The 13,240-nt window shown below is 41.3% G+C and overlaps 1 protein-coding gene across 4 annotated transcripts in view; it reads left to right on the top strand.

The window, feature by feature from the left end:
• Positions 1-766: 766 nt before the first annotated feature.
• Positions 767-13,240, top strand: part of ANK3 (ankyrin 3) — a 357,522-nt gene continuing 345,048 nt past the window's right edge. For 2 of the 4 annotated variants that reach the window (XM_065067824.1, XM_065067822.1), the window contains exon 1: positions 767-916. In XM_065067824.1, coding sequence (XP_064923896.1) covers positions 860-916 — 57 coding nt within the window. In that variant the 5' untranslated portion in view covers positions 767-859. The remainder of the gene's footprint in view (positions 917-13,240) is intronic. The other 2 variants (XM_065067826.1, XM_065067868.1) reach the window with 2 other exon arrangements.

Below are 13,240 nucleotides of genomic sequence, written 5' to 3'. Positions count from 1 at the left end.
ATAAGTGCTTTTACAATACTTTCACAAGCTCAAGTTCTGCTATAAAACACACTTTAACAAGATCAATTAAAATATTTTATCAGACTTTTCAAAAGTGTAAATACTAAGAAAAAGCACAAGAAAACTACTGGTTTAATCAATGCAGCAACTCATGTGTGAGGTTTGAAGAGCCTTCAGCTTGGACGGGGAGGGAAAAACCCCAGAGAGACCCACTCAGGCTCAAGTTTACGAGTATCAGGTAATCGTTATCCGTCCAGCAGCTCCCGGCTACGCTGGGTGTGTGAGATATTCGCCTGTTGCCTTTCACACCTGAACGACTTCATATCTGCATTATAGTGAATACACTACACCTGTAGTGCTCATTAGGGAAAACCAGCAGCCACCCTTTAGGTGTAAGCATGGAATTCATTAGCGCCAAGCTAGAGGATTGAGCTGGCTTTTCAATTGCGGGTAACAAACTTCATCTGGGCTTCCCAAACCCGCACCCGGAGCTCTTGCGGGGAGCAGCCGCCGTTCCAGGTGAGCCGCGGTGCGGGTGGGGGCTCCCAGGCCCTCCGAAGTCCGCCGGCACCTGTGGTCCTCCCGGTTTTCCTGTGGGGGAGGCTTCGGGGCGCTCCCCCCGCAGCAAGGCACGTCATTGGGGTCGCAGCCGCTGCCCAGCGACGGGACGGGACGGCAGCGGCTCCTGGAGAGGGGCAGCCGGGAGCCCGTCGTGCCCGCCCCGGGATGGGAGGCACCGGCGGGGCCCGGCTCCACCTGAGGGGGCGGCGGCGGCCAGGGGCAGGCCCGCCCGCCGGTGGGGGTGAGCCCGGGCCGGCTCTGCCCCCGCGCTGGGCGAGGTGCCTGGGAACGCTGCAACATGGCCTCCTCCTCCTCCTCCTGCTCCCAGCCCGCGGGACGGGACGGCACAGACCAGGTGAGCGCGCTGCCCTCGCTCCTGCGCCGCTGCCGTCGGGCGGGGTGCGGGCAGGGCCGCGGGACCGGCGGCTCCTTCTGCTTTTCCTCCTCCGCTCCCTCCTCCGGGCCGCCCCCGGGCAGAGCGGGTCCAGCGCCCGCCGGGGCTGCGAGCGGCGACACCGACGGCGGCTCCGGGCGGCGGTTGCGGGGCGGGGGTGGCTCGCGCTGCCCGCGGCCGTTAACGGTCGCCGGGAGCGGAGCCCCGGGACGGCTCTGCCCTCGAGTGCGAAGGCTGGAAGCGGGCGCGCTGAGCCGCCTCTCCCCGCCGCCACCGGGGCTCCGGGCGGGAGGATCGCCGCGTATCTATGCCTTCTGGGATAAAACCGGCAAAAGTGTATTTTAAAACAACCGTGTGATGACGTTACGTTAACACTTGTGGTGTTCGGTATAATGTGCTTCAACGTGTAACAAGTTGGTGTGTTGTGTGTGCTTGGTTTATGTGGCTGGCATGTTTTGACCCCCGTGCGACGTGCCTGTGGGACGGAGGCTGGAAACCCTCTTGGGTGGGGGCTGAGTCGCCTCCATCCTCACTCACACCCGGCTGCCCAGCCGGGGCCGGGGGTGCCCTTGGGGAGGTGGTGGTGGCTTGTGCCCTGTGTGGAAGAGGCATCCATGCCAAACGAGTCAACTGTCGCTTTTGCCAGCGGCACGGCAGGTAAAGAGAAGGTGCTGTGGGAGGTTCTGTTGCAATGGGACGTGAGTGGCCACAGGAGCTGCTTTTCTCCCCACGCCTCCCTTCTCTGCAGCAGCGAGACCCAGGCCCTAGGGTCAGGTGAAGGAGCTTTCCTTATATGTGTCCTTTAGGTGGTCAATGTGATCGTGTTCTGTTTATTGTTCTAACAAATGCTGCCTTGTGTCATGACTGAGCGGACCGGTCCAACATTCTTCCAGTTGAACACAGATGGCATAATCACTTTTAACTGTGAAGACTTGTGTTCTGAGGGCAGAAAAAGAGCACATTTTGACCTATTACACAATGTCTGACCAGCAAAATAACACTTCTTCTAGTAGAAAAGTTTTAAGGGATTGGGAAAGTATGATAAATGTTGAATTACTTTTTTTTTTTTCTTCTGGCTATGTGCCCAGAACTCCTGAAACTAAAACTGAAAACTAAAATTACAGCTATAATTAATCAAGAGTGAATAAGCTTTATTATTTTTTGTTTTGTGAAGTTGATATCTTCCAAATCATAAAACCTCCCTGCTTCTTATGCTGCTTTTGCTCCTACTTAGGACACTTAATATCCTCTCTTCTATGCCCAGTTATCTCTTTCATTGTAGAGTGCTATGATTTCTCATGCTTCTCCCTCAAATCTGTCCAGTTTTCACACTTTAAAATGGAATGTAAGTTAATGCCTCAAGAGAACTGATCAACTAGAAGCAAAGTGCTGCTATGGCAGCCAGGTCTTCTAAGTTCTGGCTCAGCAAGCTGCTGTTCCCCTAGTCCATCGCTTCTTCATTTAGCGAAGCCAGTGTTTGAAGGAGGAATCCCAGTGCGTGAAGACAGCACTTCTTACTGTGCTGTTAGTGCTCCAGGCATTTTTACTTCTCTACTTTCAGCAGTTGGATCAAGGATAAATGGGGAAAATGTGGCCTCCTGTGTGTTCACAAAGCGAGCGAGCACCTTCTGAACTTATTCTGGAAGGTTTGTAACCCAGGCTGTGTTGAACACATTGCAGCACTGAGTCCTTACAGAAGGTGACTCTTTTCAGTCTCCAAACTGTGCAGTTACACCTTGGGCCTGGAGTAGTTGCAGAACTGTTGAGGTGTCTCAACTTTGTCATTTGATCTTTCAGACCATCAAGGGCAACAGATTTCCCGTCAATTTGAGAAGACTGTTAGGTCAGGCTCTATGTTTTTAGGGTATCTCTTTGCATGGTGTGTTGTGGGTTTTTTTGGGTTTGTTTATTCTTCCACAAAAGGATGGTGGATGTGTAGGATGCTCAGAGCTTGAGATGCTTCTAATGCCCAGTGTTAGAAATAAGGGTGTGCTTTGCAACATTTGGTACTTTTAGTGAGTTCCTTAGAATAATCTTTTCTTCTATTTCGTCTCACTCTGATGTCACAGAATCACAGAATGTCAGGGATTGGAAGGGACCTTGGAAGCTCATCCAGTCCAGTCCCCCACTGGAGCAGCAACACCCAGATGAGGTTACACAGGAACGTGTCCAGGCAGGTTTTGAATGTCTCTGGAGTGTCCTAGACACTTTCCATGGGAATTTGCTAACGCTCATTGCTTGATTGCTGTTACAAAATGACATGGTACTTGCCATTGCTGTGTTGATACTCGCTGGAGAAGATGGGGATTTTTGTTACTGAAAAAATTATCACCTCTCTCATCTTTTCTGGATAGTAATGTATTGGTCATATGTGTTCTTGTATTTTTTGTTTGTTTTTTAATAATGAGATCTATTTGTTATGATGCAGTGATTTGCAAATTCTTGTCAATGATTACACCTGGATAAATATTCTATTTCTATTTTTTTTTTTTCCCCAAGATAACTTCTAAGCTTTGCAGAGGGAATCAAATTGCTGTAAAGACATAGGAAAGAAAATAACTTGCTATTAAAGATATTTTTGTGTGACTGTACTACTCTACTGTTCATTATTAGGACTGTTGTGGTTGCTCTTCATTTCATTTCAGTGTATTCTGAAATGTTTTATTCAAAAGTTTGTATTTTTTTAAAAAGGAACAGGAAGAGTAGAGTATGCACTTTCATGTTATAGGTCTTTATCTATGACAGTTCCGGGCCCCAACACTGAGTGTTACTGAAAGCCAATGCCTAAAAGTAAGTTAATTACACCTGTAAATCACTGACAGTGCTGTGTTTTGTTTTGTGGTGTTTATATCTGGTCAGTTTACCTACATTTTCTTTAGTCATTGAAAACTTTGTTGAAAATTGTAGTTCTGTAGTTAAGAAAGCAAATAACACCAGAGACCCCTCAGTTTGTGTAGTATATAGATCAGATTGCATGAGTCTCAGTTCTGGATAAATGTTTGGTATAGGTAGTTTCCTGCCATTGCTGTCTGTTCTGGTTTTATCCTAATTTTTTATCAGTTTAACATTAATCTTTTTTTTTTTTTTTTTGTCTGCTCCAAAGTTCTTGGAGTTCTGTTCTTACGTATTCTATTTCTCAAAATTCAGCACTCTTGGCACCATGTAAATACTGTTGACACACTGGGTTGATTACCCATTAAAAGTGATTTTTGCCACTCTGTGTTGTCTGAGGTGTCAGTATTTCCCATAAGCATTAGGTTTCATGAGAAGCTGTTGACAATGGTACTTGTACTCCTGTTGGCATGGTTCTCAAAATGACAAAATAAGACCTGGCATGTTGCATTAATTCTGAGGAAAGCATGGTTTTGTAATCTTTAATCAGGCAAAGTTTCATTAGCTCTTTGAGGGAGTTTGCAATGACTTGGCTGAAGGACTTTTTATTTTCTTTTCTTTTTTAAATTAAAAAAACAAAGCAAAACAAAAAACCCCAACCAACCAACAACAAAAAGCCCACCCAAACCAAAAAGAGACCCAACAGCTTGTGGCATGTATTAGGTTTTTCCAGAGAAGCAGAGAGTGTCATGGAACCTGGGGCATGCGGGTAATATAAAATATTTCTGTGGGTTTTATGCTTGAATTCTGAAATGCATAATGTTAAACACACATTTATAATGCTGACATGCCAAAGAAGGAAATGAGAGTTCTGAAGTTTTAATTTTTAAAAATAAATTCTTCCGTATAGTTCGGAACATGTTTATTCTTTGACATGCTAAATCTAATCAGGATTACTGTTCTTTTTTCCCTGAAAATTTTGCAAGATTAGGCAAAAATTGGAAATAAAATGTTGATTTGGCTTTCTCTTTTTTAGTCTAGTGTGGAGGGGGAGAAGAAGGAACTCCAGACTGTTACTCTCAGCTTAGCAGTCAAGAGATACTGAAATTTTGCTGCTCTTTTGATAACTTGTATGTGCTGTGTGATGGTCAGTGCTAGTAGCTCTTGCTCTCAACTATTGAGTTGCATGAGCATTCACATAAAATACATGGTAAATTTTAGTTGGTTGTGCTGTGTTTCTGCTGTCCTTGCCATTGGGATACAGCATGACTATGTAGACAGGGTATGTTACGGGTTGAGAGTAATGAGAGAGGAGGATGAAGAGGATGGCAAAGAAAATTGTTTTATTAAAATAGTAACTAGTGTGATGGTGAAATTCTGAGGAACCTTGCTCTGTCAGTCAATGTCTCATTGTTCACATGACGATTGTGTACTCTTACAATCTTGCCCAGTTTCAGTGGTGTCTTGAGGAAAAACATCCTTTTAAGTCTTGGAGTAGTGGCTGCTGTTCCTTTTATGCTCCCCTGTGACATGCCACAAAAAATAATTCAGTATTAGCCACTTAAATTGATTTAATAGAAGAAATTACAATATAATTAAGACTTCAGTCCCCACTGATCTGCTGAAGAGAAAAAGGTACCATGTTTCCTTCAATCTCCTTTTAAAATTCAGAAAGTCATTCTCCAAGGTTCTCAGGTTGGTGCCCTTCAAAGGAGAAATTGTTCAAAGTTTCCATATAATATCTGATGTGTGCATCATCAGTGTATCACAGGTGTTATCAATGCTATCTGATAATGACTTAGAAAATGTTATGAGCTGATGATGGGAGTTTTGCGTAGCTGTATTAAGCAGCATTCATGGGCCGAAACATCCCCATCCGCCCTGTGTGCTGCTCCTAAAGCAAGAGCTGGCTGAGCTCTGGTCTTGTGTTTTACTTTAAACAGGTTGTGATGACAGCTTCTGTTAGTAAGAGAAACTAAAGTAACATTCCGCAATAACAGAGCAGTTGATAGCATACGTGAACTTGTTTCTTACTGTGAGTCTTCACAGAAAATTGATTCTGGGTTTTAAAACCTTTGTGTTAGAACACCCATTTTGGAAAGTTTTTTTCTAAGTAATTCTAATAGGTAGTTTTCAAAAAAATAACATTTGTTTTATGCGAGTTTTATTATTTTTGCATGCTACTGTTACTAGTACTATATTTTAAGTGTGTGTGTGTTGTGATTTTTTTTCTTTACTTTAAAGAAAGAACTATGGATTCTCTAGCTTCCATGACAATTAGTTTGCTTCATGAAAAAGTAGACATTGGAAAGGTTATGAATGACCACACCCAGACCTAATAATTAACATAAGTTCTTCATTTATTTTTTGTGGAGTCAGAATTTCTACCTGTTACTGTATTGAGGATGCTGATTATGCAGTTGGTGAGGAATTACTTAACATTAGAAGATGATCAGGCAGCTGTCTCTGTTTTTCCCTCTGAATTTGAAAGCTGGAAGTCTAACATCCTCTGTGGTGGGAAATGTCAATTTCCATAGAAACATTATATGCAAATGACTTGGTTTTGCCTCAGTTTACTATTCTGTAGATTTTTGTTGTGTGTCTCACTCTTAAAAGATTATCTGCTTTTCTGTTTATTGTTGTAACTTTTGAGGGGGATATATATACATATATGAATTTCTCTGTTCCGCCCTGTAACCTCTTACTCATTTCTGTCACTTGAATAGTTTAGTGCAGCCTCAGGCAACAAAGCAGTTTCTGTGCAGGTTCAGTTTCCTGAAAACACCTGTTTAGCTTTAGGACAGGTTCAAAGAAAATTCATCCTAGAATTGCTGGATTTACTGTGCAAAGAACAACCAGTCACACCAGACAACAGATCTGACAAAGCTGAAAAATTGATTAGTTTTAGTTTTTCCTTGCTGAGATGAGTCTGGTCTATTTGTGAACCCACAGTAGATTTTAAAAGCACAAAAGCTGGACTCTTATAGTAGGAAAATGAGGCTGATGGGGGAGGCTAAGCAGCAGAACCGCAAGTGTTGCTTACTGAGTAGCTGAATAATTAACATTTTCCTTGTTTCTTCACTTTTTTCCCCTTATTTTGGAGCTTTCTGTTTGTGCTTTGGGGGAATCATAAAAAGCAAACTGCTTTGCTTCTGTACTGACCATTGTGTTATATGAAGGTGTGTAAAGTGCTTTTCTGTAAAGGAAAACATTTTATTGTCAGCCTTAAAATAAAAAGGGTGGCTCAGCACGGGTTTTAGAATTTATTTAAATAGAAAAACTCTATGCTTTATTTTGTTAGTGGTTTTTGTTTTCTTTTGGTTTTGTACATATCAGGCAATTTCTATAAGTGATTATTTCTCATAGAGATTAGATTTAAGGTACAGTAATTGTTATTGCCCCATCTCTCCACTTGTGAGTCCTTTGTGTAATATTTGAGGTACATAAACTGGCACATGCATCACCCAGAACTGTGGAGCGAGTTGCCTTTAAGCTGCAGCAAGTGCAGAGGTAAAAGAAGTTAAAGGTGGAAGATACTCTCAACAGCCTCTTAAACCACTTCACCTGAGAACGTTACATGCACCTAGACTTGCTCTTGAAGTTGTTGGAAACTTTAAGCATAATAGCTACTAAGTGATTGTATTTATAAGTTTTATGGGGCTTTAAATTAGAAGGAGTTAAATATCTGTGTGTCTTCTGAATATCTGGCCTTAAAATTTGTATTATGTGTGGTGTGGGGGTGTGTGTGTTTATTTTTTTAAAATCTGCACCAACAACATGTTCTTACTTTCCCTGTTGTTTCTAGTACAGTGTGGAGGATCTGCTCTGTGCTCTGGCTGAGGTAGCACGGGCAGCTTGCTTTTTATTTAATCTCAGCATCCATAGCAGCATACTTTGCCTCATTATGTTCACTCTGTTTAATAAGAAGCTGTCTATTTTTTTTTTCTGCACAGCCTCATAAGCCTTCGTTATTTATTTGGGGAATTCAGCTCAAATTCTTGGGGTACTGTACCTGCAACTTGACAAAGATAGGAACAACTCCAGGATGTTTCAGGAAATGGACTTGATCCTTCACTGACATTCATTTTTACAAGTAATGACTTCTTGTGCAACAGACATGACCCCATTTTGCAGGTGAATGATCTGTATGTGTGATTCAGTGTTTTGAATATCTGATGGCAGAGCCAATTTCCTTTCTTCTTCCTCTCTACACCTTGATTCTGCTTGCTCCTCTTCAAAGAAAACTGCAGAGAGCACATACGCAAATAATTTCACAGGTCATGACTTTGCAAATGCATGGATCATCCGCACTTTGGGATAGGAACCTCTGGTGGGAGCAAGTTGCTGTGAATCAGGAAAAGGCAAGAACCTTAACGGCATCCACCTCTTAATAATTACCCATGTGAAGTAGCACCAACCAGTGCAGTTCCTCAGCTTTTATATTGAGGAGCATATGTAGCTCGTAAGGCTCAACCTGAGGCTTCCTTGCTTGGTGCTTGTTTCCTTGGTTGGGAACTCAGCCTGTAGCTTCCATATCTCATTCCAGTACCTTTGTTGCAGATAATTTTATCTTTTCTGTGTTTTGAGTTGTGTGTGTGTTTGTTTGATTTGTTGCCCTTTTATTTTCCCCACCCCTCCCTTGGTGCATCAAGCCTATGATGACCCTTACATTCTTTTCCTAAAACGCTTCTTTTCCTAAACCCCCTCTGATATGACTTGTTGAAATTAATCCAATAAGGTACTCTTGGTTTCTGAAGTTATTGCTTTTCCCTATATTGATACAGGCTAAACTTTTTTGACCTTTAGTTGTTTTGGTGATGTGGCTTACAGCACAGTTTAGAAGGGTTTGATTTCTGTAGCTGGGGTGAGATGGGCTGGAGCAATGTGCTGGAGAGCAGGGCAGGTGCTTTGCTACCTGGCTTTATTGCTGCTAAAGGTGTTATGTAAATACTTGAGACTTTCCTCTGATTTCTGTGATGTGTTTCATAAATAAGCTGTGTTGTTTAAAGGTCAAGTGTCAGAGGTAGCAAGCTGAATACTTTCAGAAATAATGGCAGGTCTGAAGAGTAATGTACTTTTCCAGTGATCCTCACGTTAGGAGTTAATCTTGCATTCCAAGGAAACTCACTGGAAGCAGTATCTTTCTGGAAGGGTATGACAAATAGTAATGTGTTTACCTGCGTTTTAGTGGTTAGAAAAGTCTGGGGCTGGCAATAAGTGGGCCAATGACTCCTAAATAAAGCTTTTTTATCAAGTCTCATGAAAAACAGCAATAGTTTTGATATGAAGATGAGATACACAGTCTATTATTTTAATGGAGTCATAAATCAAGTAAAAAAGAAAAAAGAAGAATGCCCATGCATCAGTCTGTGTCAGTTCAGCATGCTTTTCTGTGTGTGGCCTGTATTTCTTTTCATGGACTCCATCCCTGCAAAGCTGCTTTGTGATCTCAGTATTGATGTGGGTCAAAAGGGGAGGATTGTTAACATTCCTCCTGCTCCTCTCTATCACCATCAGCAGCTCTCAGTGGATATCAGCCCTTTGGGATCGCGTGGGAGAGGACTGTGGAATTTTGTGATGCTTGTAATCACTCTTCCAAATATTTCTTTCAATCTGTGTCTCTTATCTGCACAATAACCCAGATCCCAATTTTTGATGATTATTATGAATTGTGTTTTAGTAATTGGAATGCCAATATTGCTGGCAAACTAGTATTTTCGTGTTCTATTGGCGTTATGTGCCCATCAGGAAGTCTATGATACAGCTAAAGAAACAGTTTTTCTCCAAGAGAATTACAATTCCAGGTAGTATTCTCATAATTGCCCTTTAAAAGTTGCCTTGTTTGTCTCTGGCTGGCAGCTTTAATACTGCTGCTTATCTATGTGGCACTTTCTCGCCCATTTAATGATTGTGCTTTGTTTCGCTGCTAGTATAGTTTCACAGTGACAGCTTTGGTTTCACAGGGTAGAAACAATGACTTTTTTTTTTTTTTTTTTTACTAAATTCAGACTGTTTTCAAAGTGAAATGTCCTTTGTTCTACAAATGAATTACACTGGTTTGTTGCAAGCAGTTTAGAGCTGCTTGTTACAGTGATACAAGTAGGTAACAACGTGCTTCTGAAGAGATTAGGGTCTTATTTTATGTTGCATTTGTTCCAATCGTCACAATTCTAATTAAATGCATGTCTCTCTTCTGCAGTTTCTTTCCCTTGTCTTTAATGTGTCCGTCTTCCTAAACAACTTGTTAAAGAATGTATATTCCCTTGATCAAACCGGAACAAAAGAAAACATTCAGTAGTGAACTACAGCTTGAAGAGCAAATGTACAAAGATCATTAACCTCATACTGAGCTCAAATACATTCACCGTTGCGGGAGGGAATATACCAAGTTGCAAAGGTTAGATACTAGGGAGAAAAAAGACTTGGAAGCAGAACCTGTGTTGTATAGCCACTAGAGATAATCTTAAGAGGAATATGTATAAAAAAAAAAAAACAAACTCATAGGTAACAGCAAATTCCATAAAGCTTGTGCATTTTGTGGTTAATTTTATGTCCTACTTTTACTACAGTTAACAAAACCAGTGTAATGTAATGGAAGAGTCTACAGTATGATAATTTTATTTAGTCAGCTGCATGTTATGTTTAACTGGACTGTGACATTTAAGCAACAAAAAGGAATGCCATTCAGAGTGTTCCATGGAAGGCAAAGTAATTGTCTTGAACACCTGTCATTTTGTTATCTGCTTATTTTTGTGCCAATTCCACACACTGCAGATGAGTTTGGCAGTTCAGCATGATAGGTGTGTTAGGTTTTCTGCGTGAAGGACACAGGTATCTGAAAAAAAAACTTCATTGGTAGTGTAAATAAACCACTTTAATGTTTTGTGTTTTACTATGTAAAACCCTTTTGTTCTTGTTTGTGACAGTTGTTGCTGATGTAAGTACAGCAAATCCAGCTGCACTAGTCACTCAAAGTCCTTGCTAGGGTTTTTTGTCAGTTAAAATTCTATACAGTACTCTTCAGCAGAACTCCAAGCTTTACAAACCTTGGAAAGCACTGATATAAATTGTGTTTTCAAGTATAATGTGCCAACAAGTTTGACCTTCCTGAAAATGTGTCCGCGTGCTATAGTGAATTTCATATATCAAATTATGTTAAAATAACAATAGTGGAACAGCTAAGAAATAGTAATAGATTTTACTGCAGCTGTTTCTAGCTAAAGGACGATAAATGTTGTGTGACTGCTGCTGTATGTGATTGCTTTAATTGGTTCAAACAAAAAATGCAATCCTGTCATGTCTTAGCAATACTTATATTTAAAAGTTGCATATCTGTATTTAAGAGCATCACAGCCTTCAGTTGTCATCATCCATACTCATCACAGTCACTTGCTCATGTCTTTCTTTACTCTTCATAGTGCAGCAGAGTCTGCAGCTGAGAAAGTGGCATTGGCTCTGTCCCTGTCCCTTGTGTGCAGCTGCTGACGGGTTTGACTTCTGAGAGGTGCTGAATGGCAGTGGCTGCACTGGAGTTGGAAGAAATGCAGCTCCTCTCAAAAACAGACTCTAAGACTATATGGTCTTATTGTGAAATACTAATTTAGGTGATATAATGACCAGGGGAAATAGTGATGGCAGTATTGAGGAATGACAGATTTATTTTTCTTTTTTGAATCTATGTATATTTTTTGAGATTTGGTTGGAGAAAAGTTTGGGATTAAATGCAGAACAATTTCTCAGAGCTCCTGAATTCTGAAGTTGAAATGCTAATATTTAGATGAATAAGTGATTGATATATACATAAATTTTATATATAAAAATATACTTTAAAGTGTATGTATTTGAGATTTTTGTAATAATAACTGGGAAAGAAGTGTCACAGAGACATAAAACAAAGGGACTGAATAACCAGTCAATATATCTGGCCAGTTCACTAGGGCAGTAATACTGGTAGGAGGCCTCAACAGCCAAATTATTTCTATCATAATGATGCTGGTGCCTGGAACTCTGACTCCAGCTTTTCATCTCTGTCCTCTTGGCTTGTATTTTTGGCAGCCACCTTGCAGGAGTTTCAACCTAGAATACTGTGGTGTGTTAAGGAAGGAAGAGGTCCAAGAAGTGTGGCCTCTGGGAGAGGAGCGATTCGGCAGAAGGTGGGGTAGGAGATGAACTAATCTGAGCCTTTCCTGTCTGTCAGTGGTATCTTCAGTGGTTCCGAGCACACACTCTCTAGCTCTTCTGTCAGGTCCTGGTTATCCAGTTGTTGGTTCTGGCAAGGTCCATCCTGTGCTGGTGCCATTTTCCATGGCTGCATAGATGCTTTATTATTCATTTCTGCTGTTTGTGATGCAGGTGTTACTGTTCCCCTGTGTACCCAAATGTGTTTGGCTGTGATTGAGGTTAATCTGCAACAGAAAGCTGATCATTAAGAAATAACCTTACATTTAATGAACCATGCCAAACAAAGCTCGGGCTCAAAAACCTGCTGATGTTAATAGAAATCTTGAAGCTGCTTATGAATGCCGGAGTGGGTCTCCTTGTAACTGCTATTACAGTCACCTTCTCTACTTCAGCATCAAGTTTCTGTCCTCTTTCATAGTGATTAAGTAGCTAACGTCAGGCAGTGCAAGTTTTATCATTGTTTTCCTCCCCATCCTTGGGCAAAAACACATTTAAAAAGTAATTCTCTTGTGTTCAAATGTCTGTTTGTACAATGCCTATAAGAGAAAGGCCATCTCTGAATTTATTATACTAGGAATCCCACAACGTCTGGTGAAATGCAAGACTCATGTCCTAGTGAAATAATCTACAGTCTTACCTTCCCAAGCTTACTGTATCTCCTTCCATGAAAAAGAAAAAACAAACAAAAATGATCCCACAGTGGAAACTAACATTTCCTTTTTTTTCTGAGATCCTGACTCTATTTCCCCATTAGTGTTAAAGGGAACCCCTGAATACTACTGTGAGTGAGCTCTGTGCTTTCTGGGACTGCTGTGTGCTCTGAGGTCTTGTTGTGAGAGACCCCCAGCAAGGACCATCCACAATATTGATACCAGATTTTCCTAAAATCCTAAATACTTTCCTAAAGATCTGTGTTGAAAAACTATTTTCTGCTATTTGATATTTGCAGCTGGCAAGCACTCATCTGAAATTTTTTCTCTTCTGTTTTTAACTGTGACTATTTAACCCTTGGCACCTGACAACAAAAAGATCTATCTCTGCTTTTTTAATTTTTTAGATTTTTTTTTTTTTTTTTTTATTTAACATTGTGTCCTGTGTAACCAGGCAACCCGATGTGAAATGAAGATATAGAACTTAAGACAGAAATGTGCATCACATTTCCCAGCTAGGTTAGTGTACAGGGCCAGGTAAGCGAAAGTGGAGGCTGACTTTTTGTTGCCTGTCACTGAGACCAGTGGCTCCAGGGCTGCTGTTCCGTCAAAAACATCTGCC

Source organism: Columba livia, chromosome 6 (assembly GCF_036013475.1).
Source record: "Columba livia isolate bColLiv1 breed racing homer chromosome 6, bColLiv1.pat.W.v2, whole genome shotgun sequence".
NCBI lineage: Eukaryota > Metazoa > Chordata > Aves > Columbiformes > Columbidae > Columba > Columba livia.
Note: the sequence above shows the minus strand (reverse complement) of the source record. Positions and strands in the feature narration are given on the sequence as shown.